Here is a 27,711-nt window from a genome sequence, read left to right as displayed (position 1 = left end):
AACAGAGACAACATTCATTTAGAGAAAAGAGACAATTCAGTGCTTCTGTGAGGTTTGCATTGAGTATCAGACACATGCATCACAAAGTAAGAAATAAAAGTATATTTAAAAATGGTTTATACCATGTCAATACATATATACATACATGGAGCTAAGACACAACATACATGAATAATTATTTTATGCTAGTTTTCCCTTTATTATACCACTGTCACCCATTGTTTACAGACTGCTAACCACTGTTTTCTATGAAACCCATCTAGGTTTTGCCAAGTAATGACATGCTATTATTTTCTTACCTTTGGATATATATGTGCCGAAACTTCCACAAATAAAGACAGCAGTATATAGAGCACAATAGGCTATCCAGACTTACCTTGATTCCCATTTATCTGTAAGATTAGGGTGAATTTAATGTTTTATAGTATGTAAATTAGCTTGAAGAACGCAGGGGTAATAGAAGTTTTGCCCGTAGATGAATAAATGGTTGTGAACCTTTTCAAGACCAAGTGCCCGAACTGAAACCCAAAACTCACATATTTATCGCAAAGTAGTAAGTAAGTGTTTTCTGCTTTGTCACTACTTTTAACGGCATCTGCTTCTTGAGTTCACCGATATCGTTAAAAGAAGGAGGGGAAATTTGGTTTATCTTTGTAGTTTCTCTCCAGGGCCCTTCAAACAAGAAGAATCACAGGGGTAGGATCAACAATACTAATCTGCCCTTTTCCTTCCTCACTCACAGTCCCAGGAAGCCCCGGATGTGTTGCTTTTAAGTAGCACTGAGCGCAGCAAGTCCTCGACTCCTTGGGACTGCAGGCAGATACCCTGATACTGTGCTGGAGTGATGGCCTGGGTGTCCCCACTGGTCTAGATCTTCATTTGTAACTTCTAGTCAGTGTTCTGGGTGATGAACTTCAGTGTTGTAAATACTAATGTTAGTGCGGCCCAAGGACTGTTTACATGTAGAATTGATACATGGAACATTTAGGGCTGATTTCTTCATGTCTGGAAAGCTTTTAACATACTCTAAGCAATGCTGGCCTTACTTGTGGAGTGATTTGGTAGACTCCCTTTGCTACTTTATGAAGAGCTATCGCAGTATATTACTAGACTATTGCAGTGCCTGAATATTTGGGTGCATCAGTGCTTCTATATACACAAATAAAATATATACAAGAAGGAAATCTCTTCTTAGTCATCACTGTCACTTCCTGATTCACTTAGTTGAAGGTCGTGTCCTAATAAAAGAAAAGAAATACGGTATTGATACAGTGTATATGCTAAAAAATACACTACAGACAAAACTCAGGTTAGGTTTACAAACACTGAATATTTACTAATCTTATCTAAATGTTTTGTGACCAAAAGTTTATCTCTTTTTTTTTAACCATTTTTATTGGGAGATTATGAGCATGTAAATACAAATCTTAGCATTATATATAAAAATTAGTTACATTTGTAGTGGGCCAGTTTTACTTCTGGACCTCTCTACTCTCCTCTCACTCTCCTTTTTCAATTTTTCCTTCGTTCCAAACTTAATTTGTGGCTTTTATCGCATCACTGGGTACTGCCAAATGTTTTTTGCATGGTTAATGCTTTTATATTTCGGTGGTCCCCATAGAAGTAGAATCAACATATAAAACGGAAAAAAACAACAGTATAATTGAAAGGATGTCTTTCCTAGAGTCTATCAATAAAGGGGTCAGACTGCAGTGATTATATGTTGAGAGTCTGCCTATTTTAGGGTTCCTCATACCCTTAATCGACCAAGTGTATCCCTAAGATCCTCGACCATGTACCAGGTGGAATTCTTTAATTTTCTCATGAAATCTCCAATTTCACTTATGGAAATTTACTTTATGCTGGCCCTTTGCCAGATTGGCCAAAACACGGCCTGATTTATTACCAAATCTGAATAGGATTGCTGATGTGTTCATTTGTTTATGGCATTCCTGTCACTTTAGAAGGGCCTCATGTTGCGTTCTAGCTAATTTCCAGTTCTCTTATTTTATTGGGAATGCAGGCGTCAAATATGAGGTGTAAGCCTGTGGTAGAGACGCACTATTCTCGCTAAATATCTTTTTAGCTTACTTTTTGACAAGTCCCAGTGTATCGTTGGGTTGTCCCTTGTGGCCGGGTTGTAAAATTCAAACCGTAAGGTTTCATCTTGCACCATGTAGGAGGGGAATCTCCATATATAATCAGTGCCTGGATTGGCGTGTGAGCTAGTAGGGCATTTCAAATGCCTCAGTATCATGGAGCGCTTCTGTGGGGGCCGAAGACCCTTATCATTCCTTGTAACCACCCTTAGCGACATGTTTGTATTAGTATGAGATGATCTCTTATTCTGGACCCCTTTACCTATTTGATACCTAAGGGGCATCTCGGCCTCTAGAAGAAGTCTGCCAGGCATATAACAATCTGATCACAGCCTCTGCCATGCTTGGGTCGGTGAATGTTTGAGTGATGCCATCTGGAGAGACCACTTTAAGAATAGCTGGATAGAGAAGTTGGAATTTCCACTGCCTTTTAAAGAGCTCAGAGCAGAGAGGGCTGAAATCCTGTCTTTTCTTGGCCAGTTCAGCAGAGTAATCTGCAAACATCAGGACTCTGGTATTGTCTATCATGAGCGGTTCCTGCAATCTCCGATATGCCTGCAGTAGCATCTCTTTATTGGCTTAGTCTAAGAATTTAGCTATCACTTGTCTCGGGCATTCTTCTCTGCCAGAATGTTGGGAGTTTGGGGATTGCGGGGCTCTGGGAGGGCCGATCCTGTGAGCTCGTTCCTCTCTGACCAGGCTCTGTCTCAACAAAGATTTGGTGCAGTTGTGGCAGAGTCTGATCTGCCGCACGTCCCACTTGCGATTGGTCCGCTACGATGCCGCACTCCTGGTGCGATTCCATCCCCCTCAGGTTCCCCTCAGTGCTGGCCCTGTGTGGCAGGTCCAGTGCTTGTTAGGGCTGTGGAGTTAGCTTGTTAGTTTCCTGCTGCTTCACATGATGGGGCCGGAAGCGGAAGCCCAAAATGTGATCTTATATAATCAGAACAAACAAAACCTGCTACACTAATTCACGACCTAAGTCTCAATTGGTGTAACACAATGATAATTATAGGAGTATATTATATGGTTTAATTTTAACCCTTCAATGATATGGCACCAGCTAAGGGTTTGAGTAGGAGCTCCAGGTGCTGGGTCTCAACCGCTTTATACAGCAGAGACCTGGCGCTACAGTACATGATCAAAGTAGAAAGCTGACGTACACATTGAAAATAAGGGAACGATTTTCCCGTGTGGAGATCAGAGGAGCTATTCCTCTGATCAGAATGCATTGGAGAGAATTTATTAAGAATTTTTGGGGTGGAGGATTTATCATTGTTACGCCAGATATAATAGCAGGCTACGATTGTGCACCAGGATCCTGCCTAACATAGAATTGTGCTATAAGCTACAGCAGAAAAGGTTAAAGTTAATGCTTCTGGACAAATCCACGCCATTCCGCCAACTTGGTGTGGAAGTTGCGATTAATCCACGATAAATGCCCCCCCCCACTGATCCAGTTTTTAGGGTTCCTGATAACTTACACCTACCCAAGCCTTATTGTAGTGTGTGTGTCCCACTGCTTTGTTCACTGAAGAACTTCGGGTCCTCTGCTCTGGCGATAGTGGTCACATCAAATGTAACTCCACATCATGATAATGCGCTGCTTGTCCAGGCTCTGGTTTTTATAGGGTACCTCCCAAGGTAATGTGTGTTAAAGAAGAATAATGTAGGATGGCGTGCTGCAGTGCTATGAGGAAGGTGCAATAAGGAGCTCCAGTATTGGATAACAGTGGGACAGTGAGCTCTGTATGGTAAACTGCTGGTAAACATCTACTCTCTAAGCTTCTATGCATCTTCAGCAATCCCTAAAATAAATAGTCCCAGATTTACCGCTCCTTGCATAAAAACGGACATCAAACATGCAAAATATCCTTGTGCTCTCTCTCCACTGAGAAAGATGGGGGCTTTTCCCTGCAACAACAAAACATATAAAACTTGTGCCCACATTCAGTCATCAAGCATATACCACATACCCAACGCACAGGACTGTAAATTTCTTGGCACGTGCTCCTGTTCATCATCCTATAATTTATACATAATACTATGCACAAAGTGAGCCAATAATAACCATTGGGGAAACTAATGTTATACATCGGAGTAACTCAACTAAAACTATAAAGCAGAATGAATACACAAAGACAAATAGACATAGGGAATGGAGACACCAGTGGGAGAACACGTCTCTGGACCAAGACACAGTATGAAGGATTTAAAGGTACTAAAAGGTCAGTTGACAGAATGATAGTGAGAGGAAAACCACATGGAAACACTTCAAATCCCCCAAGAGACTAAGACTAGGACCCTGCCATCCTAGGCCATTCTCCTTATTACCCTTCAGTTACATTGCCTTGGTTTATCTTAATAATGTATCACCACATGTACGAATTGTCTTGATGTGACATCTTATATATTGTGTTCCTCTCTCAGTGCTTCATTTATAAACTTTGCTGATGAAGGGCCCTGGTGTCTCTGAAAGCGTTATTGGTCTGTCAATAAAAATATCCCTCCCGTACTCACAAGGTAAACATTTTAAGATGAGAAGTTGCAATAGTTATCATTCCCAACGAATTAAATGCCCCAAGTCACAGAACCACCGCGTTTATCAGTACACCGCCTGTTGGTTGGCTGAGGCCGGCTGCTTTCAAATACGTTCAGCCCCTGGAAACTGACCTGTATGTTGGTCCAATTCCATGGAAGGAAAACATTACACAGGATGAAAGTCTTGCATCATACAGACATATAATGCAAGGACTCCCTGTTAACCACCTGAACTGCAGCTAACATTCTTGTTCTGTGCAATGTGTTCAGTCTCTTTCCTGCTCATCCATGTTACTACCATATTAGTATCAAAGTGCTGTAAACATTTATTCTATCTTCTTTAGTAGAAATCGGGCAACGTGTTTGGTGCATTTGGCTCTGATAAATCTCATTTGTTGCTTATTGAATAGGATTGTTTTTAGTCCCCAGACACTTATAGCAACTTCATGTGACTGATTTCCCTGGCTGAATATCAGGGGGCTACTTACTAAGTGTGTTCATCAGCTGGTTACTTCCCTGGGGTCTGTTGGTGCCATTGGAGATGGGCGTCCTGTTGCTGTGCTGCTGAGAGGGCGAAGTGCGTGTGTCATCTTCTGCACCACTGCTAGAGCTGTCATCATCACTCCCCGAGGAGCTGACCGATTCAGAGGAGCTGCTCCCGCTGCTGCTGCTCATCTGCTCGATTATCTCCACCTCCGCCCTCAGCTCTATTGGAAATACAAATTCTTATATCAATCTCAATGTCATAGACATAATAGGAATTAAAGATATAATTAGACTATAGGTGTTATGTGTAAATCAAAATACACTGTAGAAATCAAACAGCTGTACCAAGCAACGCCTCGATATTGGTATGTGTATAGAAACCTTACATCATATTCAATTACTAGAGATACAGCTGTGGTGCTATTATAATTCCATCATACACATCTGCCCCTAGCCAAGATAAATAACAACTCTCAAACTATGCACATAAGAAATATGTCATTCCCTCTGTCTTCATGAACAGAAAACTGATCAGTTACCAATAATATAATGGCACGGTAATAGGAAGGGATTGTCCAGTAATAAGGCATGGTCCAATAATAACTTTACCAGGGCAAGTACAAGACCCTAATAGGGTCACCCATATTGCACCTACCCCAGTAAAGTTTCACTGTTGTCAGACACATGCTCTCTGGCAACAGGACTCAGGACTTCCTATGACTTCCCATGTCCTGCTGGCTTCTGCCAGATGGAGGGGCTGTGCAGTCATTAGTGTATTTACGCCTCCTCCATGATAACCATTGGTATATCAGTGGCAGGAGGGTCGTGCTATCCAGTGACAACGTACACACACTGAATATAAAGCATATGTGAACTACTGATTAGATACATCATCTACATAATTATGGAAATTCTGTGTATTTGGAAGAGAGAACTATGCACAGGTATACTCTCTTACCCCTTTTAATGTCATCAAGCTGAGGTTCTGGAGAAGGGTGGTCCTTCAGTGGTGAAGTTTTAGGTCCTGCAGAAGGTTTAGATGGTGTTTTAAACTGTGAAGGTGGCTGTGTAGAGCGGGCAGATTGCTGTTCTATCCTGGCTTGAATCTTGCTGCTGCCCTCAGCCCTAAGACAGAGTAAAATAAATGAATGAGTACTGTATGTAAATCAGTTAAATCCCTCATTGATGTAAAGCATTGCAGCAGGGGGATGCAGTGGTCAGTGGGGCCTTCCCATTCTACATTGATTGCATTGTAAAAAGGGTATTATTGGATTTATAGGTGGTTGCTCATGAAATAAAATCTCAAATTGCAAACCCAAAAGTGATGTTTAAACAATAAATATCATTTTATCCCTTTACTTTATAATTTTTTTGTTTTATTGCTGTTTGAGCTCCTATCACTACCTAGGCTGGTCAGTGTAAAGTCCTAGAAAGTGGGCGGGAACTCTCTAAGTGCTGTGAGATGCTGTGAGCTGAAAATGTGGTTAGATTATCAGGGTAGAGGTTTATATACACTTTCATTTAGCTTCTGAACATTGACTAATATCTGACAAATAGAAAAAGAGAGATGAGACAGATCAGAGATGAGAGATGATGAGATCCATGAGATGCATATCACACACAATGACATTCTCAGCTTTACAAAATCACCCATAACATAAACAGCACTACTATATACCCCCCCTCCCTCTCCCCTGGATAAAGATCTTATCTCTTTGTAGCTTTACACTCCTCACAATGCTGCAGTTGTTTGCCGGGAAGAATGCAAATAAGTTTTCCAAGGTTTTCCAAACTTTTAGTGCCCCAGAACTACCAGTCAGTCTTCAGCGTGCAACTCGCTGTAGCTGCGTGCCCTCATCTACAAAGGGGTTAGGGGTATGTTCACAAGGCGTGATTACACAGCTAATTCCAGCACAAGCAAAATGCATGTGGTTTATCTAACATCATCCATGTGCTGCAGAAATCTACAGAGAAACTAATCTGTGGTACAGCACATTAAGGTTGCAGATATCTGCAACTGTTTTCCACCTTAATGCCCAGGATATTTTTCATTTATTTTTTTTCGTTAATACCTTCTGCAAATTAAAACTTCCTTATTTTTTGGTAACTATACCGTTATGGGCATTTGTTTTTTTGGGTCTAAATGCAGTTTAGCACAAATGAACCTTAAAAAAAAAACAGTATTTGACATTGTTTTTTTAAAGAGGAACCTGAATAACATAAAAACTTTTTTTCTCTAGGTCACACATACATCAAAACCAAATTTATACTTCTTGTTTCTGTTAAATTACCTTTATTTCCATAATGAAATCCTTTGGGGGGTGGGACTTTTCGCATCATTGCCTTCCAAGCACAATAACGTTTTACATTTTTTGTCAATGTGGCTGTGCGAGGGCTTATTTTTTGTGTAAAGACACATAGTTTTTATTTGTATACACTTGGGGTTTATACAGTTTTTATTGTGTTATTAATATTTAATAAATTAATATTTAAAAAAAAAAAATCAGTTTTGGAAATGTTTCCCTTATTTTTTCAAAAGTTTTTTTGTCATACACTTAATGACTGCTGTGTAAAACCAATACGGCGGTCATTAAAGGGGCTGGTCACTACACTTTATGTTTGTTAATATGTGTGTAAGTGTGTAGGGCAGGATATTAGTTAATTTACCAATACACATCTATTAAAAATGTGGACCGCTTTCTTTATATGTACAGCGAAACCTCCTGTCTTTTACCTCGTCAGCCAGAAATTCCTGACCATAAAATGGCTGTAGATGGAGGGTCATGTGATCTCTATCTGTCCATGAGCAATCGCCCTGCCAGGACCTTATGATACTATTAATGAATTTAAGATCAAGATCCTGGAAAGGCGATTGCCCATGGACAGATAGAGATCCCATGACCATTCATCTGTGGCCATTTTATAGTCAGAAATGTTCCAGTCCCTTGGAGTGGAGGGCTGTACTTTGCTCTGTCTGGGAGATATGCACAGAGCTCTTTTGGAGCTGCAAAACTGGATTTAACTCAATCTCCGTTTACACAGTCCTGCTGCTACCAACAACACACACAAATGTATGGTTATACATATCTCCAGGGCTGTGACCTAACACCGTCTGCAGCTTTACATGAACAAAATATTTCCCTCTACAACTCTAGGAGCTTGTTTACAACAAAAAATAATCCACATTGTTCATTTAATTCAGGGAATACTCCCGTCACAACACTGCCAAAGAGAAACCAGGACCAATTAGCTGTACCTTGTTTTCTTGACTTGTATGCTGCTGCTGAGCTTCTCCAGAACATATTCCCCAGTGTCATGGTTGATGATCAGCACACAATCCTTCTGGTATGGTCTCTTGTTTCCTTTGAATACAGTCATAGGAGGAGTTGAGCCCTGTAAAACAGATGAGACAATGTAACACACATTGGGGGTCATTTACTAAGGGCCCGATTCGCGTTTTCCCGACGTGTTACCCGAATATTTCCGATTTGCGCCGATTGTACCTGAATTGCCCCGGGATTGTGGCGCATCGGCGCCGGATTGTGGCGCATCGGCGCCGGCATGCGCGCGACGGAAATCGAGGGGCGTGGCCGAACGAAAACCCGACGTATTCGGAAAAACCGCCGCATTTAAAAACCGAAAAAGTGTCGCTTGGGGAGCGCTTACCTTCACCTGGTCCGAGGTGGTGCATTCCGGCGCGATGAGATGACTTTCAGCGCAGCAGCGCCACCTGGTGGACGGCGGAAGAACTACATTCATAAATCCCGGCCGGACCCGAATCCAGAGCAGAGAACGCGCCGCTGGATCGCGACTGGGCCGGGTAAGTAAATGTGCCCCATTGTCCTCACATAGTTGCTCTTGCCCTATAAATGTGTTAGCATAATTTTTAGTTTCTGCCCGTAAATAAGTTATTCCTCTTAAGCATAGGATCTGTAAATAAACCCTTACTAGTAACTGGAGGAACAATTTAGGATCCTGCTGTATACCCAGAAATTGGCTCATGTGCCAAAACACATCTACAATGACCTTTTACAAGGTATCTAAGAAAACAATGCTTCAGAGACAAAGCTGGATTAGAAATCCCCAGGGAAGGTAATTTTACCAGGACAAAGGATAAAATGGTGCAGGTGTAGAACAGAAATAGATGCTGAGATCACAGAGAGGTTTAAGTGACTAAGAGAAATTACAAACCACCCATTCCAGGACACAGAAGTCTCTTAAAGAGAAAATATTGCAACAAAGCTCTTAATATTAGATAACCACTATTAATGCAATTCCTTAAAGGGGTATTCCCACAAAGACAAGATTCTTGAATATACTCAAGATAACAAAATATCACATTCTCTAATTCAAAGTTATAAACAAAAATATAGCATTGCACAGATATGATTCCAGCCTGTCTATATCAGTCCTAGGGTTTACATTTTGGTTGTCCCTGGATACGACCATAAACTTCTGACTATGGTTGGGCAGATTCCTCTGGCATGAATAGCTTCTCTGGTACTGCAGGGGGGGGGGGGGGCAGAGAACATTACAGACAGACACACTTCCTTTCCAGCAGCAGCTTGCAACAGCTCTACAAACTCTACAGACAACATAATGGGGATCATTTACTAAGGGCCCGATTCGCGGTTTCCTGACGTGTTACCCGAATGTTTCCGATTTGCGGCTTTCCCTGAATTGCCCCAGGATTTTGGTGCATGCGATCGGTTTGTGGCGCATCGGCGCTGGCATGCACGCAACGGAAATCGGGGGCCGTGGCCGAACGAAAACCCGACGGATTTGGAAAAACCGCAGCATTTAAAAAAAATAATGTGTCACGGAGCTTGCACTTACCTTCACTCAGCCCGGCTCGGTGTATTCCAGTGCGTTTCGGGGAACTTCAGCGCAGAGGAACGTCGGAGGAACTGCCTTAATAAATACCGACCGGACCCGAGTCCAGCGCAGAGAACGCGCCGCTGGATCGCGAATGGACCGGGTAAGTAAATCTGCCCCTTTGGCATAGCAGTGCTGACTGTGTTATTGTGTCTTATATCCATCTCATGACATCACCCTGGTCACATGGCATGAAGTGCTGAATAGTAAGGAGACATAAAGCATGGGGAGGAGTAGAGGGGAGGAGCTGACCAAGCAGGACACACCCCCTCTGATGCCAGGTAATATAACATTAAGTTGATTTATGGGGATGTAAGGGAACAATTTTTAGCTAAAAGAAGGGTATTAGTTAGTTACTATGGCTCTATGGCAGTGATGGCAAACCTTCTAGAGACCGAATGCCCAAAATGCAAACCGGACCCACTTATTTATTGCAAAGTGCCAACACAGCAATTCTAACATTAAATTACTTAAATCTTGCTCCGTGCTATACCACAGCTTTCAACAGTCTAGAGGACACCAATATCATTGACAGAAGGTGGGAAAATTCAGATTGGAGCTTCCCTGAACAGGAAGAAATGTGGGGCCAAGAGCAGGAGCTTCAATATCTCCACTGATAATCTGACCATGTCTACATCTTCTCTTCCTGCAATCTCAGGTAGACCCAGATGCTTCATGTCCTGGACTCAAGTCCTGTCTGGCGAATTCTGTGCTGGGGCAACAGACTGAGTGCCCAGTGAGAGGGTTCAGAGTGCCACCTCTGGCACCCGTACCATAGGTTTGCCACCACTGCTCTATGGGAACGTTTCAATAGCTGCATTTGTGAAAATGTGGTGACAGGTTCCCCTTATGGTGCTTGTGGTTGAAAGAAAACAGTTCCACTAAAAGCAACCCCCTCTCCTTTGTAATATACCTGTTGTGACAAATTGGTCCAGTATTACATACAGAACTGCTGAGGATGAGCAGCATAGCATAGGCAGTGTTAAACAAAGTGATGTTGGTTTGCTGACATTGAGTAGCTACGTTTTTTATTTTCATCTGCCTTGCTGATTTCATACCATTTGATGTCCCTAGAAAATCCAAGTACAACCACAGGCTCCAAACATTAAACAGATGCTTACCCAGAAATCCATGATCCGGTGCTAGTTTTTCCTAGTTCATGGAGATCCAGTGCTGTCATCTGCAGTTCATGCCTTCAGTTACTAAGTAATAATGGGAAGTTGCTTGGCAAGCGAAGCAGCTATGTTAAGTATTCATCAGGGAGTCTGAATGATTCCCCCAGAGTTATTACAATGGGAGTCAGCCTTTAGCAACACATTTACCTGAAATGTATTCTGGCCTATAACACATCTCACATACACACTTACTGGGATGTGTGGCAAGGTAATGGTGACTTCATCTCCTTTTCCCACTTGAAGTTCTCCTTCACATGATGTGTCTATGGAAGCTGGCTTAAAATCATCTACGGAAAATAAATATAAATAACTGAAAGCAAAGCATAGAGCACAAACACATCTACACAACCAGCTATTCCCTAAGGCCCTGTTCACACCTGTCTGATTTAAAACAGATTTTACCAGAAAGGGGTCTGCTGTTATATTAGGTTACATTAGGTTTCTATCAGTCTCCTTAGTAACAAAGAAACTATTGTTCTGAAAGGTACAAATTGCTGATAAATTGATCTCTTTGATTACCATAAAAAGGGGGAATAGAGTAAAAGAGCACTCCTGCTACCTCTCACTGTATTGTATCAATAACCGGAAACATGTCTATTACATTTGCCCAATAACATTCATATTTCTTCATATAACAAATATTTTTTGCCTACTGTAACTTTTTTTTCATTTCTTGTTCTTTTTTTTTGTGGTAAGACCCATAATTATTATTGGAGAACATTTTGGGAATCAAATCACTTTTAAATAGCTTTTTATACATTTTTTTTATTTGAGTGGAACAAACAGAAGGCAGCAATTCCTCCATTGTCATTTAAGGTTTTTTTCCACACAGTGTGCCCAATAGATACCATGATGTTGTTTAAGCTCAAGTCATTGTGGGTGCACAAAAACATGTGCCTTTTTACATTTTTCTTCTGGTTTTATTTTTCTGACAGGATATTCGAATATATTGTATAACTTTTCATTACACAAACACCTTCTCTATGCTGCGTTTTCAGCCTAAAGAACTTTCTGCTCCACAGCCCCTCCCCTCTGACACAGGAGTTTGATTGGATGCTTACAGCAGTCACTCAGGGCAGAGGGGAGGGGCGGTGGAATGGTTCATTGCAAACAGCAGAAAGCTCTTCAGGCTGAAAGACTAGCCCCGAGCACTTTCAGAAGTAAAAGGGTATTGCCAAGAAGACAAGTTTCTTAAATGTACTCAGGATAACAAAATAACACATTCTCTAATTCAATGCTATTAACAAAAATACAGCATTTCACAAATGTAATTCCAACCTGTCTCTATCAGTCCTGGTGCATACAATTTCAGTTGCCCCTGGTTTCCGACCCTGGAGCTACTGGCTTCAAGGCCGACATCCATCTTTCCTGACCCTGTGGAGCTTCTCTCTCACTCTGCAGCAGCATGTACAGCGTGAGGAGTGTAAAGCTATGGGCAGATAAGTTCTTTACCCAGGGCAGAGGGAAGGAGGTATATAGTAGAGCTGCCAGTGTGTAATAGCTGTCACAGCAGAGGAGAGAAAGTCATGTGTAATAGACATCTCATAGATCTCATCACCTCTCATTTCTCTTATCTCTCTTTTTATGTGTCAGATACTTGTACAATTTTCAGAAGGTAAATGAAAGTGTATATAAACCTGTACCCTGATAATCTAACCACACTGTCAGGTCACAGAACAAGATAATGTGTCTACTTAGAAAGTCCCCGCCCCCACACTCTGGAATCTTATAATGACCAACACTGAGTGATAGCAGCTAACCAGCAATAAAAGTAAGGGTTAAAACTAGGGGATTGAGATTTGAGAATTTTCTCTCATGGGCAAACCCCTTTAAGGAGTATTTAAGCATCTAAGGGGAACCCTTACAGCACTGAAGTCATTTTCTGCAGGCCTTATGGAAATATCTATATTATCCCAGAGATATGCTTGTAACCCTAAAACCGCCGCCTGTAGCATTCACTCCCAGGGGTCACTCTGTCACTGACAACGTATAAGGGGTTCTCTTATTTACCATGAGCCAACTATCAATGACACAATGACGTCAACAACAGGGCATGCGTCTGTGTTCAACAATAACTACAGATGACGTCACTTCAAAGGGCAGCTCGTGATTGGCGGAGGCTCCATGACGTCATTACCCGGTACTCACAGCGCACGGTGTGGAAGGAGGAGCGCGGCCTCTTCTCGAAGCTTTCTCCTAGTCTCAGCCCGTGTTCCTCCCGGTCCAGAGGCGGCGGGGGCGGTGTCCCATTCATCTCTATTTTGCTGGTAATGTTATGAACTAAGCGGTAAGTGCTTCTCTCTGGGTCGCCCTGGATGCGCAGGCGCAGTGCTGACCTGAGCGCAGGCTTCCCTACCTGCAGGCACAACGTAGATGGTGACGCGCTGCAGCACATCATAGAGTCCGAGCATCAGTACAGAGCGGCGGTGTGCGGCGGACATTACCATCCGGAGAAACTTGTCATTGCGCTTCATAGTTCCATTTCTTTACATGTCAGACCTCGGCAATCGCTATAACACTTCATATCAATTATCCAAAGTGGAAGGATCTTCAATATCAGTTGTGTCTATTCACTAACTGCAGGCAGAGGTCTTGAGCATGTTGAGAAAATTAACACGTTTGAAGAGCGTTAGAAGCGCAGTGTACAGTGGTTAAAGGGATAGTCCACTATGTTTGTGTATTCATGTGGCCTATACAATTGTACAACCAGCGATTTTTTTTTTTTTTTTTTAATTATTTATTTTTGTTTGTTTTGTTTTTTATTCCCAACTCACCTTTAGGCTACATTCACACTGCCGTTGCCCGCCCGTACCATACCGGGCAACGGCAGTGAACGGGGAGAGGAGGAGGAGGAGGAGGTGAGCGCAGCTCACCCTCGCTCCTCTCCATAGGAAGTTATGGCGCACGGCGCCGTACTACGGACAAAGATAGGACATGTCCTATCTTTTTCCGGGGTACGGAGCGGTACGGTGCCGCACGTGCGCCCATCACCGTCTATGGGGGACATATATCAGTGTGAATGTAGCCTTAGGCCGGCGCCACACAGGGCGCTTTGTCTGCGCTTGCAAACGCAGACAAAGTCGCGCCCACCGGGGCGGGCCTCGGCCTGATCGCATCTGCGTTTCTATGGAAACGCCTGCGATCGGGAAGGAGCCGCCGGTGTTTCGCGTTAAATTAATGCAAAACACCGGCGGCTCGTTCCCGATCGCAAACGCGACTTTGTTTGCGTTTGCAAGCGCAGACAAAGCGCCCTGTGTGGCGCCGGCCTTAGGGTTTGGTGAAACATACCGCTTTGATTCCGGTTAGAAGCGCAATGAAAGCTGGCGTGCAATGGCCCAATGATTTGTGGGTTTTATGGAATGCAAGAAACCGGGTACTGGTTACGCGTTTTCTTGGAAGCACATGCGATCTGGCTGTGGCACGCTCCCGTGCGCTTTCATTGCGCTCCTAAACAGAATCAAAGCGGTATGTGTGACTGTACCATTTATGGGTTTAGATAATCCAGTTTTGCCGAGATTGTTAATCAAAATTTGGGAAAACACCTTCAGGTGGATTTTTCCCCACAAACATAAAGGCCGCGGTCACACGATCCGCTAGGCGTCCGTTCATAACGTGACGCTAGCGCACAGGGGGCGGTCCTCGGCCCGACCGCACATGCGTTAACAGGGAAACGCATGCGATTGATAAGCCGATCGCATGCGTTTCCCTGTTAACGCATGTGCGTTCGGGCCGAGGACCGCCCCCTGTGCGCTAGCGGCGCGTTATGAACGGACGCCTAGCGGATCGTGTGACCGCGGCCAAAGGGGTTGTAGTGACTGTCCAATGCATGATACAAATCAGAGGTGCAAGGTAGTGATGGGAATTACGGCTCTACTTGGTGAGCTGGCTCATTAGGCCCTGCTCAATAAGAGCCGGCTCATCAACGGCTCACTATTAAATTCATAATAGGGAGCCGCAGGCCAATCAATCACCCCACTCCACACCACTTTTAACCCGATTGTATCAGGATAAAGGGGCGTGGTAAGCTTGTGAGGGGCGGAGTTAAGTGAGTCGGCTCATTCGAGAACGACTTATCGCTAGTACAAGGGCTGGATCAGTTTGTAGTCTGATGGACTGCATTCACTTTTTCAAACAAATATTTACCAGGATAAAGAATATAAAGTACTTTTGAGTGTCCATTAAAAATGTTATGAATGCTTGTACTTATAGTTCATAAATCTGAAGCTGCTCTTCTAAGAAAGTGTGTCACATGAGACCACAGGCACCTTTAATGCTTTTGACCATTTATGATAAAGTATGAAAAATTGTTGTCAAAATTGTTCCTCTAGTGCAAAGCTGTTTAGTGCTTTATACCTCCCACAAAAATGTAACTAAAAGCCATATATTCCCCCAAATAGTACCAATTAAAACCTTATCTCACAATAAACAAGCCCTTGTATTCCTATGTCAGGTTAAAAAAGAAATCTTTTCATGAAAACAAGCGCCAAGTAAATCTACCATAAAAATCAAGCATGATAAACCAGGGGTACTTACTCATAGATCAAGGCACCGTGACTGTGGTAATCTTCATATATTTGTTATGCTTCCTTCTAAAATCAACATTTAAAATAATGCTAATGAGTTTGAAGTGCTAATGGGGTGATCTCCAGAGCCCCTCCATGCTGCAAGTTCCCAGGCTGTTAGAATGTCTCTCTCTCTCCCCCTCTGCTCCCTCAGCACTTCACTCTGTCTGATGTAATCTCACTGTAGCACAGAAAGTCCCAACACACAGTGGGAGGGGCAAGTGCTCCTGGACAATGTAACAGCCTGTGAATCTGCAGCTCAGAAGAGCTCTGGGAATAGGCACAATAGCCCTTCAGGTTCATTGACATAATTTTAAAAGTTGATTTTTAGAATTATAAAGCCCATGGATAACACATATAAGAAGATAACCACAGTCACTGTGCCTGGGTCTATAAGTAAGTGTCCCTGGTTTATCATGCTTCAGTTTGATGGTAGATTGCCTTTAAGGGGTTAATACAGTTTCTTTGGAGGGAAGAAAACAACAATAATGTGATGGTTATTGTTTAGAAACTTCCAGTATTCTATTTCCCTGGTTCTGAATTGTGAATATTTCTCCTATTAATTTTCCATTAGAATGGAATATAATGGACTCCTGTACCCTGGACGAGGGCACGTCGGCGGGGAATACCGTCTTTACTTGTAGTACGTCTTCCTCTTCAGAGGTCCCCTTCCAGAAGAAGGTTGAGAAGCTAGAACTTACTACCACGTCTATGGCTGAGAGCGGCCAGAGTGATGTCATACTGGTATCTGAATTTAAACAACTGAAGCTTGAAAAGGAAGCGCAGAAGAATTGGGACCTTTTCTACAAGCGAAACAGCACCAATTTCTTCAAAGACAGACACTGGACAACCAGGGAGTTTGAGGAGCTCAAAGCATGCAGAGAGGTGGGATCCGATTATAATGTGGTTATGTTTTCTTATGTACTGCTTAAAACCGTGCAGCCCTTCAAATCATGTAATGACCCACACCAAGTACTGCGGCTTTCCGTGTGTTTGGGTCGGAAGCAATTAATGTGTGCTTAATACCTTAAAGCGGTTGGTCACTCATGTTTTTGTAGTGTGTGTGTGTGAAGCTCTTTCACATTGATGTTTATGTTCAGTTGCGCATCCGTTCCGTTTTGTCTCCGTGATGCATCAGTTTGGTGATTCAGTGTGACTGCAATTAGTGTGATTGCTTTGAAAACATCACACCTGGTTTTGCAGCCTCATCAGTGAAAAAAAACCATGTTGCATCTATATATATATAATTTTTTTTTTTTTTTTTCTTGTGGACCCATAGACCTCTATTGCCTTCCGTGATCCGAATCAGTTAAAAAAATAGGATATGTTTCATAATTTTTTCCATGGACAACTGATCAGTGAAAATACAAGCCAATGTGAAAAGACCTATAGAAATCAATGGCTTTGTGAAGCATCTGTGGAAATCACTGAACCAACAACATACATCTGTGAAAAGTTCTGCTCCGCTTTCTTGATATGTAAAGAGAAGCTGCCTGTCTTTTACCTCATCAGCCAGACATTTGTGGCCATAAAATGGCTGCAGATGGAGGGTTATGTGATCTGACCACAAGAAATTGCCAGGGTGATTGTTCATGGATAGATAGAGATCACATGACCCTCCATCTGCAGCCATTTTATGGACAGGAATGTCTGACTGATAAGGTAAAAGACAGGAGGCTTCAATTAACATATCAAAAACATTGTATCAATGTACGTTGGTAAATTACCTAATATTCTAATAACCCTAACCCTTAGGGTGAAGACACACATGGCGTTTTTGGGCCGTTTTTGGGCCGTTTTTACTAAGTGCGTTTTCAGATTGTTAAAAACGCATGCGTTAAAAAACGCATCCGTTTTTTAAAAACGCATGCGTTTTTTGAAAACGCATGCGTTTTTGTCCGTTTTTCGTTGCGCAATTTCGGAAAAACGGACAAAAACGCATGCGTTTTCAAAAAACGCATGCGTTTTTAACGATCTGAAAACGCACTTAGTAAAAACGGCCCAAAAACGGCCCAAAAACGCCATGTGTGTCTTCACCCTTAGGGTAGACTCACATTGGAGTTTATTTTCACATCAGTGATTATTCACTGAACCCATTTTAACTCATGGACACCTACAGATTGGTTTTCTCTGCCTGGCTTTAGTGATTTTTTTTCACTGATACTTTACTGACCCATTCTTTTCAATAGGCTTTTTCACACTTCAGTTTTTTTCACTGATTCAGTGTTGTCGGTGAACACAAAAAAAATGGTTCTAAAGTAACCGCTGTTCAATGAGAAAAAATGTGAAGTGTGAAAAAGCCCTTTGAAAAGAATGGGTAAGTAAGGCATCAGTGAAAAATCACTGAAGCTAGGAAGCCCTATGTGTCCATAAGCCGGTGTCAGTGAAATCACTGATGTGGAAAAAAAACCTGTGTGAACACACACGTCGCTAGGTCATAAGATGCAGGGCACGGGCCCCGGATCTTTTTACCTAAGCCAAGGATGTCTACATGCAGGTTCAGAGCTCTGCTCTTTGATTTGTCTATTGGCAATTTTCCTTTAGTTAATGAGTAACCATCATTTAAGATGAATTTTGATATTGTGGGGAGGGGGAAGTTGTGAACATTTTTCTAATATACTTCATTAACAAATTTAACGAACTTATGGGGGACGTATATATATGGCCAACGTAAATACAGCGTATATACGTCCCCCATACACTTCTGTGGGCACACATGCGGCACCGTAGCCCATAGAAAGATGATAGGAGGGAACCGTGGGCTGTATATTCCTATGGAGAGGGGCAGGAGTGAGCTGCACTCATCCCCTGCTCCTATCCGCAGCGCCGATGTATGCCCGCCGTGCTACGATAACTTTCTACAAACTTTTCAGAAATTAGTCACCAAGGGTGACATAGGGAGTGGGGGTGCTTTCAATTGTGATCCAAGTTGTGTTTTTCAATTTTTGTTTTCATGTTCTTGCCTACATACCTGCTGGAGGAGGAAATGTATAACATAAGTAATTGCACATGTTATCATACCCCATTCTGTATTTGTGGTCTTGAACTTTGTACATCCTGAAGCAATTGAGTGGCATTATTATGGAATAATAATTTTAAGTGTTTGCATCCAAACTTTTCCCATTTTCTGCCCTTTTAGTTTGAGAACCAAAGGCTTGTCATGCTGGAAGCTGGCTGTGGTGTAGGCAACTGCTTATTCCCCCTGCTAGAAGAAGACCCTCATCTCTTTGTATATGCCTGTGACTTTTCTCCTAGGGCTGTACAGTTTGTGAAGGTTTGTATTGTTTTGCACATTATGGTTCCTAAATCCCAAATGTTGCTTAATTGCTCTTTTTATGACAATATCCTTCAGGGAAACTTTTACAGGGATTGTTTTGGTAGTTTAATTTATATCTACAGTTCTTATTAAATAACAGTGGGCTATGGTTCCCCCAGTAATCGCTATTTACACCCCTCAGCAATCGCTGTGTACAGCCCCTCCCCACCAGCAATCGCTGTGTACAGCCCCTCCCCACCAGCAATCGCTGTGTACAGCCCCTCCCCACCAGAAATCGCTGTGTGCAGCCCCTCCCCACCAGCAATCGCTGTGTGCAGCCCCTCCCCACCAGCAATCGCTGTGTGCAGCCCCTCCCCACCAGCAATCGCTGTGTGCAGCCCCTCCCCACCAGCAATCGCTGTGTGCAGCCCCTCCCCACCAGCAATCGCTGTGTGCAGCCCCTCCCCACCAGCAATCGCTGTGTGCAGCCCCTCCCCACCAGCAATCGCTGTGTGCAGCCCCTCCCCACCAGCAATCGCTGTGTGCAGCCCCTCCCCACCAGCAATCGCTGTGTGCAGCCCCTCCCCACCAGCAATCGCTGTGTGCAGCCCCTCCCCACCAGCAATCGCTGTGTGCAGCCCCTCCCCACCAGCAATCGCTGTGTGCAGCCCCTCCCCACCAGCAATCGCTGTGTGCAGCCCCTCCCCACCAGCAATCGCTGTGTGCAGCCCCTCCCCACCAGCAATCGCTGTGTGCAGCCCCTCCCCACCAGCAATCGCTGTGTGCAGCCCCTCCCCACCAGCAATCGCTGTGTGCAGCCCCTCCCCACCAGCAATCGCTGTGTGCAGCCCCTCCCCACCAGCAATCGCTGTGTGCAGCCCCTCCCCACCAGCAATCGCTGTGTGCAGCCCCTCCCCACCAGCAATCGCTGTGTGCAGCCCCTCCCCACCAGCAATCGCTGTGTGCAGCCCCTCCCCACCAGCAATCGCTGTGTGCAGCCCCTCCCCACCAGCAATCGCTGTGTGCAGCCCCTCCCCACCAGCAATCGCTGTGTGCAGCCCCTCCCCACCAGCAATCGCTGTGTGCAGCCCCTCCCCACCAGCAATCGCTGTGTGCAGCCCCTCCCCACCAGCAATCGCTGTGTGCAGCCCCTCCCCCCCACCAGCAATCGCTGTGTGCAGCCCCTCCCCCCCCACCAGCAATCGCTGTGTGCAGCCCCTCCCCCCCCACCAGCAATCGCTGTGTGCAGCCCCTCCCCCCCCACCAGCAATCGCTGTGTGCAGCCCCCCTTCCTCCCCACCAGCAATCGCTGTGTGCAGCCCCCCTTCCTCCCCACCAGCAATCGCTGTGTGCAGCCCCCCTTCCTCCCCACCAGCAATCGCTGTGTGCAGCCCCCCTTCCTCCCCACCAGCAATCGCTGTGTGCAGCCCCCCTTCCTCCCCACCAGCAATCGCTGTGTGCAGCCCCCCTTCCTCCCCACCAGCAATCGCTGTGTGCAGCCCCCCTTCCTCCCCACCAGCAATCGCTGTGTGCAGCCCCCCTTCCTCCCCACCAGCAATCGCTGTGTGCAGCCCCCTTCCTCCCCACCAGCAATCGCTGTGTGCAGCCCCCCTTCCTCCCCACCAGCAATCGCTGTGTGCAGCCCCCCTTCCTCCCCACCAGCAATCGCTGTGTGCAGCCCCCCTTCCTCCCCACCAGCAATCGCTGTGTGCAGCCCCCCTTCCTCCCCACCAGCAATCGCTGTGTGCAGCCCCCCTTCCTCCCCACCAGCAATCGCTGTGTGCAGCCCCCCTTCCTCCCCACCAGCAATCGCTGTGTGCAGCCCCCCTTCCTCCCCACCAGCAATCGCTGTGTGCAGCCCCCCTTCCTCCCCACCAGCAATCGCTGTGTGCAGCCCCCCTTCCTCCCCACCAGCAATCGCTGTGTGCAGCCCCCCTTCCTCCCCACCAGCAATCGCTGTGTGCAGCCCCCCTTCCTCCCCACCAGCAATCGCTGTGTGCAGCCCCCCTTCCTCCCCACCAGCAATCGCTGTGTGCAGCCCCCCTTCCTCCCCACCAGCAATCGCTGTGTGCAGCCCCCCTTCCTCCCCACCAGCAATCGCTGTGTGCAGCCCCCCTTCCTCCCCACCAGCAATCGCTGTGTGCAGCCCCCCTTCCTCCCCACCAGCAATCGCTGTGTGCAGCCCCCCTTCCTCCCCACCAGCAATCGCTGTGTGCAGCCCCCCTTCCTCCCCACCAGCAATCGCTGTGTGCAGCCCCCCTTCCTCCCCACCAGCAATCGCTGTGTGCAGCCCCCCTTCCTCCCCACCAGCAATCGCTGTGTGCAGCCCCCCTTCCTCCCCACCAGCAATCGCTGTGTGCAGCCCCCCTTCCTCCCCACCAGCAATCGCTGTGTGCAGCCCCCCTTCCTCCCCACCAGCAATCGCTGTGTGCAGCCCCCCTTCCTCCCCACCAGCAATCGCTGTGTGCAGCCCCCCTTCCTCCCCACCAGCAATCGCTGTGTGCAGCCCCCCTTCCTCCCCACCAGCAATCGCTGTGTGCAGCCCCCCTTCCTCCCCACCAGCAATCGCTGTGTGCAGCCCCCCTTCCTCCCCACCAGCAATCGCTGTGTGCAGCCCCCCTTCCTCCCCACCAGCAATCGCTGTGTGCAGCCCCCCTTCCTCCCCACCAGCAATCGCTGTGTGCAGCCCCCCTTCCTCCCCACCAGCAATCGCTGTGTGCAGCCCCCCTTCCTCCCCACCAGCAATCGCTGTGTGCAGCCCCCCTTCCTCCCCACCAGCAATCGCTGTGTGCAGCCCCCCTTCCTCCCCACCAGCAATCGCTGTGTGCAGCCCCCCTTCCTCCCCACCAGCAATCGCTGTGTGCAGCCCCCCTTCCTCCCCACCAGCAATCGCTGTGTGCAGCCCCCCTTCCTCCCCACCAGCAATCGCTGTGTGCAGCCCCCCTTCCTCCCCACCAGCAATCGCTGTGTGCAGCCCCCCTTCCTCCCCACCAGCAATCGCTGTGTGCAGCCCCCCTTCCTCCCCACCAGCAATCGCTGTGTGCAGCCCCCCTTCCTCCCCACCAGCAATCGCTGTGTGCAGCCCCCCTTCCTCCCCACCAGCAATCGCTGTGTGCAGCCCCCCTTCCTCCCCACCAGCAATCGCTGTGTGCAGCCCCCCTTCCTCCCCACCAGCAATCGCTGTGTGCAGCCCCCCTTCCTCCCCACCAGCAATCGCTGTGTGCAGCCCCCCTTCCTCCCCACCAGCAATCGCTGTGTGCAGCCCCCCTTCCTCCCCACCAGCAATCGCTGTGTGCAGCCCCCCTTCCTCCCCACCAGCAATCGCTGTGTGCAGCCCCCCTTCCTCCCCACCAGCAATCGCTGTGTGCAGCCCCCCTTCCTCCCCACCAGCAATCGCTGTGTGCAGCCCCCCTTCCTCCCCACCAGCAATCGCTGTGTGCAGCCCCCCTTCCTCCCCACCAGCAATCGCTGTGTGCAGCCCCCCTTCCTCCCCACCAGCAATCGCTGTGTGCAGCCCCCCTTCCTCCCCACCAGCAATCGCTGTGTGCAGCCCCCCTTCCTCCCCACCAGCAATCGCTGTGTGCAGCCCCCCTTCCTCCCCACCAGCAATCGCTGTGTGCAGCCCCCCTTCCTCCCCACCAGCAATCGCTGTGTGCAGCCCCCCTTCCTCCCCACCAGCAATCGCTGTGTGCAGCCCCCCTTCCTCCCCACCAGCAATCGCTGTGTGCAGCCCCCCTTCCTCCCCACCAGCAATCGCTGTGTGCAGCCCCCCTTCCTCCCCACCAGCAATCGCTGTGTGCAGCCCCCCTTCCTCCCCACCAGCAATCGCTGTGTGCAGCCCCCCTTCCTCCCCACCAGCAATCGCTGTGTGCAGCCCCCCTTCCTCCCCACCAGCAATCGCTGTGTGCAGCCCCCCTTCCTCCCCACCAGCAATCGCTGTGTGCAGCCCCCCTTCCTCCCCACCAGCAATCGCTGTGTGCAGCCCCCCTTCCTCCCCACCAGCAATCGCTGTGTGCAGCCCCCCTTCCTCCCCACCAGCAATCGCTGTGTGCAGCCCCCCTTCCTCCCCACCAGCAATCGCTGTGTGCAGCCCCCCTTCCTCCCCACCAGCAATCGCTGTGTGCAGCCCCCCTTCCTCCCCACCAGCAATCGCTGTGTGCAGCCCCCCTTCCTCCCCACCAGCAATCGCTGTGTGCAGCCCCCCTTCCTCCCCACCAGCAATCGCTGTGTGCAGCCCCCCTTCCTCCCCACCAGCAATCGCTGTGTGCAGCCCCCCTTCCTCCCCACCAGCAATCGCTGTGTGCAGCCCCCCTTCCTCCCCACCAGCAATCGCTGTGTGCAGCCCCCCTTCCTCCCCACCAGCAATCGCTGTGTGCAGCCCCCCTTCCTCCCCACCAGCAATCGCTGTGTGCAGCCCCCCTTCCTCCCCACCAGCAATCGCTGTGTGCAGCCCCCCTTCCTCCCCACCAGCAATCGCTGTGTGCAGCCCCCCTTCCTCCCCACCAGCAATCGCTGTGTGCAGCCCCCCTTCCTCCCCACCAGCAATCGCTGTGTGCAGCCCCCCTTCCTCCCCACCAGCAATCGCTGTGTGCAGCCCCCCTTCCTCCCCACCAGCAATCGCTGTGTGCAGCCCCCCTTCCTCCCCACCAGCAATCGCTGTGTGCAGCCCCCCTTCCTCCCCACCAGCAATCGCTGTGTGCAGCCCCCCTTCCTCCCCACCAGCAATCGCTGTGTGCAGCCCCCCTTCCTCCCCACCAGCAATCGCTGTGTGCAGCCCCCCTTCCTCCCCACCAGCAATCGCTGTGTGCAGCCCCCCTTCCTCCCCACCAGCAATCGCTGTGTGCAGCCCCCCTTCCTCCCCACCAGCAATCGCTGTGTGCAGCCCCCCTTCCTCCCCACCAGCAATCGCTGTGTGCAGCCCCCCTTCCTCCCCACCAGCAATCGCTGTGTGCAGCCCCCCTTCCTCCCCACCAGCAATCGCTGTGTGCAGCCCCCCTTCCTCCCCACCAGCAATCGCTGTGTGCAGCCCCCCTTCCTCCCCACCAGCAATCGCTGTGTGCAGCCCCCCTTCCTCCCCACCAGCAATCGCTGTGTGCAGCCCCCCTTCCTCCCCACCAGCAATCGCTGTGTGCAGCCCCCCTTCCTCCCCACCAGCAATCGCTGTGTGCAGCCCCCCTTCCTCCCCACCAGCAATCGCTGTGTGCAGCCCCCCTTCCTCCCCACCAGCAATCGCTGTGTGCAGCCCCCCTTCCTCCCCACCAGCAATCGCTGTGTGCAGCCCCCCTTCCTCCCCACCAGCAATCGCTGTGTGCAGCCCCCCTTCCTCCCCACCAGCAATCGCTGTGTGCAGCCCCCCTTCCTCCCCACCAGCAATCGCTGTGTGCAGCCCCCCTTCCTCCCCACCAGCAATCGCTGTGTGCAGCCCCCCTTCCTCCCCACCAGCAATCGCTGTGTGCAGCCCTTCTATAATGACTATATAAAGTCCTAGGTAAAATTGTACTTGCCTTTCTGTTTTCCTGATGCACACTGGCACTGGCAGTGCATCACGACACCGCCATCTTAGTACACCTCCGGTCGTCTATGGCAGAGCAGGGAACTTATTGTTCCCTCACTCTGCCATAGGCTGAAGTCAGGGCACTAATTGACGTCTGTTGGGGACGGCCCGGGGAACCAGACCCAAATATACTGTGGGCGATTCGGGCGGTCTTTCAACAGCCTAAATCGCCCACATTTGTTTGTGGCCCCTTTAAGGGCAAAGTGGTGCGCCCCCCTCCCCCCCCCCCTAATAATTTGGCCCTATACATTTACATGATGGACAATATACCCATAAGGTGAATTCACAAATCTATTGTGTCATGAAATAACTTTTATGTTAAAAAACATAAATATGCAATAAATTTAAAACCAGACATTATTTTTATAGGTTTTTTTGTACTTTTTTTGTTGTTTTTGCAGCAAAATTCATCTTATAATCCAGATACCTGCAAAGCATTCCAGTGTGATCTAACCACAGACAGTCTTACTGATAGTGTTCCTGAAGACAGTGTGGATGTTGCAACATTAATCTTTGTCCTCTCTGCTATCCATCCAGACAAAATGCACCTCGCCATAGAAAATATATACAAGGTAATTAGAGAGTTGTGTTATTTGATGTTATGTATTGTCTAATTCATATCTCTTAAAGCAGCTTCACTTACTGAATCCACTGCAATAGTTTTTTATGGTATCCTTTTCCCAAAAAAGATGTTTTAAAAGATGCTCATGAGTTGCTACTCCTCCAGGGGTTCTTCACTCATTATGAGGCCAGATTTTGCATCCGAATGGATTCGGTCAGTGACGCTGCTTTAGAAGGTATGAGTCAGATGGCAAATTTTTTTTTTACCCTTGTGTACAAAACATGACTATACATAAGTGCATGGTAAGATCAGACAGCGGTAGAGCACACAGCTGGGATTACTTTGTGATACTAATGAGCTGTGTATGTGTGACATCACATCATGGTGGAACAGTTAGTATCCAGAGGAAGTAAACATTGTAACTTCCTATAGAATGGTAAGAGATCTAGAAATCCTTAAAGATTAGATTCAGAAAGAACATTAGCAAATAAATGTACTTTTTTGTACAATTTTCCGACATAGGAACACATTTAATCATCAGTATAACTATGGTCACAATAAAATCTTTTCTTTATTTTAGTACTTGCCCCATTCTGCCCAGTTCTAAAAAAAAAAAAAAAAAAGGCTGCTTAGACTTGTAAGCTTGGGTTCACATCACGTTTTTTGTATAAACACAGCGCACACGTCTGGAAAGCTGCCAATATATACGCTGATCATATACATTGACATTTAGTGGCAGGCAGTGGCATAGTTGTTACCTTCATCTGACCAGTTTACGTCATATCCGACAAAACAGGCAGGATGGAAAGATGCATCAAGCTACATCTTTTTATCCTGATCCCTCCTGCTGGGTGACGTATGCGCTCAGCAGAGGCAGTAGAAGCCTATGGGTAGAGGATGCAGCGCAGGAGGAGGGGGGACCCTGTGGTGTCAATGCCCATATAAGGACAGTGACATCACTGGGGAAACACCCCATACATCGGCAGCTGGTGATGTATGCTCCTTCCCCCACATTTAGGGGGGGACGGGGGTTACCATGCATTGTATGTCCCCCTTGTCCACGTGTCCTTACAACGTATGACAACTTGATGTGAACCCAGCTTATTTGTTCTAATCTCAACTCAATACATAATGGGGCACATTTACTTACCCGGTCCCTCAGAGTTCCCGAAAGTGCATTGTCCGACAACAATGCACTGTGCCACGATTCATCTGTCATTTCCCCACTCCGGTCCGCCAGTGTATGTAAGTGCATTGGTTGTAACACAATTTGAATCTTAAATCCCGCGCTCAGTCTGAATCAGTCGGATCATGCCGCAAGCCCCCCCCCCCCCCCTCCGATTTCTGTCGCATGAAAGCCGACAATGCGGCGCCAAAATCCGATTGCGTGCAAAACAATCCCCTGCTAAATCCCTGTCCCAGCTGTGCAAATCCCAAAAACCATGAACAGTCCGACAGAAATGCGATCCACAGACCCTTGGTAAATACTTAAATGGAGATATTTTTACAACAATAAACAACCAGCCTCTTTTAGGTAGGGCATGTAATATGATTTCTAACATTCCTTTTTTCTATGTTAAAACTCAATTTTTTTTTACCTTATCTTTGCTTGTATTACAGGTGCTTAAACCAGGAGGCTGTGTCTTATTCCGTGACTATGGGCTAAATGATCATGCTATGTTGCGCTTTAAAGTAGGAAACAAACTCGGAGAACACTTTTATGTCAGGCAGGATGGAACACGGTCTTATTTTTTCACTACAGGTGATTGATTTTTTTTTCTTCTTCTCTATTTTTACGAACAAGAAGAACATTCTTCAATATTAATAATATTGGCCATAATGGTAGTCCCTCTTGGGGAACATGTATCACTATGTGTGAATAGTAAGTATAGCGGGGGGAACGCCGGCACTCCAGTCATAGTATACTGATGGGCACTTCATTTGCTGATGCAGAACACTGCACAGCAATGAGGAGGTGGACAGCAGTGAGGTGACTGGAAGCTGTTCAGGGGGTATCTAAGGCTTATTTCTCAGAACATATTTAATTATTAAGAAAAGAGAAGTTGGCTGTTACGTCATTATATTTAGTCATTTTGTTGTTTCCTTTATTTCAGAGTACTTGCAACTTCTTTTCACAAAAGGCGGGTACAGAGAAGTCTGCAATGAGTACGTGCTGCGAGAGACTGTGAACAAAAAGGAAGGTCTCTGTGTGCCCCGGGTGTTTGTTCAGAGCAAATTTTATAAACCTTTATAATGGCTGTTTTGGAAATATTATATATATTTTAAATTTTTTTAAAAAAAAATAAAACATATCTTATTTTCTGTTGTGGCTATGTGTACTTCATAACAAAGGTTTTTCAAACTTTATTTAGGGTATACATTAGATCAGGATGCATAAAAAAACCTTAAAGATGAATTGAGCTCTACTACAGTTTTCTGGGGTAAAGCACTGAAATAATCACAAATTCTTGTGCAATGCGAGAAATTGTGTATATTTTCACAACACAATGTGGGCGTAAAGGGGTGCAGACTTCTGCACACTTTCTTAAAATCTGTGAACATTCACTGTTGTTTTGTTTGCAAGTGCGCCAGCAAATATAT

The 27,711-nt window shown here is 46.8% G+C and overlaps 2 protein-coding genes across 5 annotated transcripts; one reads left to right on the top strand and one right to left on the bottom strand.

Annotated features, from left to right (window-relative positions):
* Positions 1–79: 79 nt before the first annotated feature.
* On the bottom strand, positions 80–13,682 carry EAF1 (ELL associated factor 1). Of its 2 annotated transcripts, none has more exons than XM_072153503.1 (6): positions 13,533–13,682; positions 11,369–11,463; positions 8,383–8,519; positions 6,085–6,251; positions 5,129–5,347; positions 80–1,238 (listed from the first exon to the last, which is right to left on the bottom strand). In XM_072153503.1, the coding sequence occupies exons 1-6, from the start codon at positions 13,648–13,650 to the stop codon at positions 1,192–1,194; spliced, it is 783 nt and encodes a 260-aa protein (XP_072009604.1). In that variant the 5' UTR covers positions 13,651–13,682; the 3' UTR covers positions 80–1,191. The 2 variants fall into 2 exon arrangements, with proteins under 2 accessions (XP_072009604.1, XP_072009605.1); XM_072153504.1 differs by lacking the exon at positions 13,533–13,682 and adding an exon at positions 13,325–13,458.
* METTL6 (methyltransferase 6, tRNA N3-cytidine) lies at positions 13,324–27,391 on the top strand. 3 transcript variants are annotated; one of them, XM_072153500.1, is made up of 6 exons: positions 13,324–13,463; positions 16,313–16,623; positions 18,878–19,012; positions 24,950–25,120; positions 26,731–26,872; positions 27,225–27,391. In XM_072153500.1, the coding sequence occupies exons 2-6, from the start codon at positions 16,324–16,326 to the stop codon at positions 27,362–27,364; spliced, it is 888 nt and encodes a 295-aa protein (XP_072009601.1). In that variant the 5' UTR covers positions 13,324–13,463; positions 16,313–16,323; the 3' UTR covers positions 27,365–27,391. The 3 variants fall into 3 exon arrangements, with proteins under 3 accessions (XP_072009601.1, XP_072009603.1, XP_072009602.1); XM_072153502.1 differs by lacking the exon at positions 13,324–13,463 and adding an exon at positions 13,590–13,735; XM_072153501.1 differs by lacking the exon at positions 13,324–13,463 and adding an exon at positions 13,590–13,765.
* Positions 27,392–27,711: the final 320 nt, after the last annotated feature.

The sequence above is a fragment of the Engystomops pustulosus genome, chromosome 5, assembly GCF_040894005.1.
Source record: "Engystomops pustulosus chromosome 5, aEngPut4.maternal, whole genome shotgun sequence".
Lineage (NCBI taxonomy): Eukaryota > Metazoa > Chordata > Amphibia > Anura > Leptodactylidae > Engystomops > Engystomops pustulosus.
Note: the sequence above shows the minus strand (reverse complement) of the source record. Positions and strands in the feature narration are given on the sequence as shown.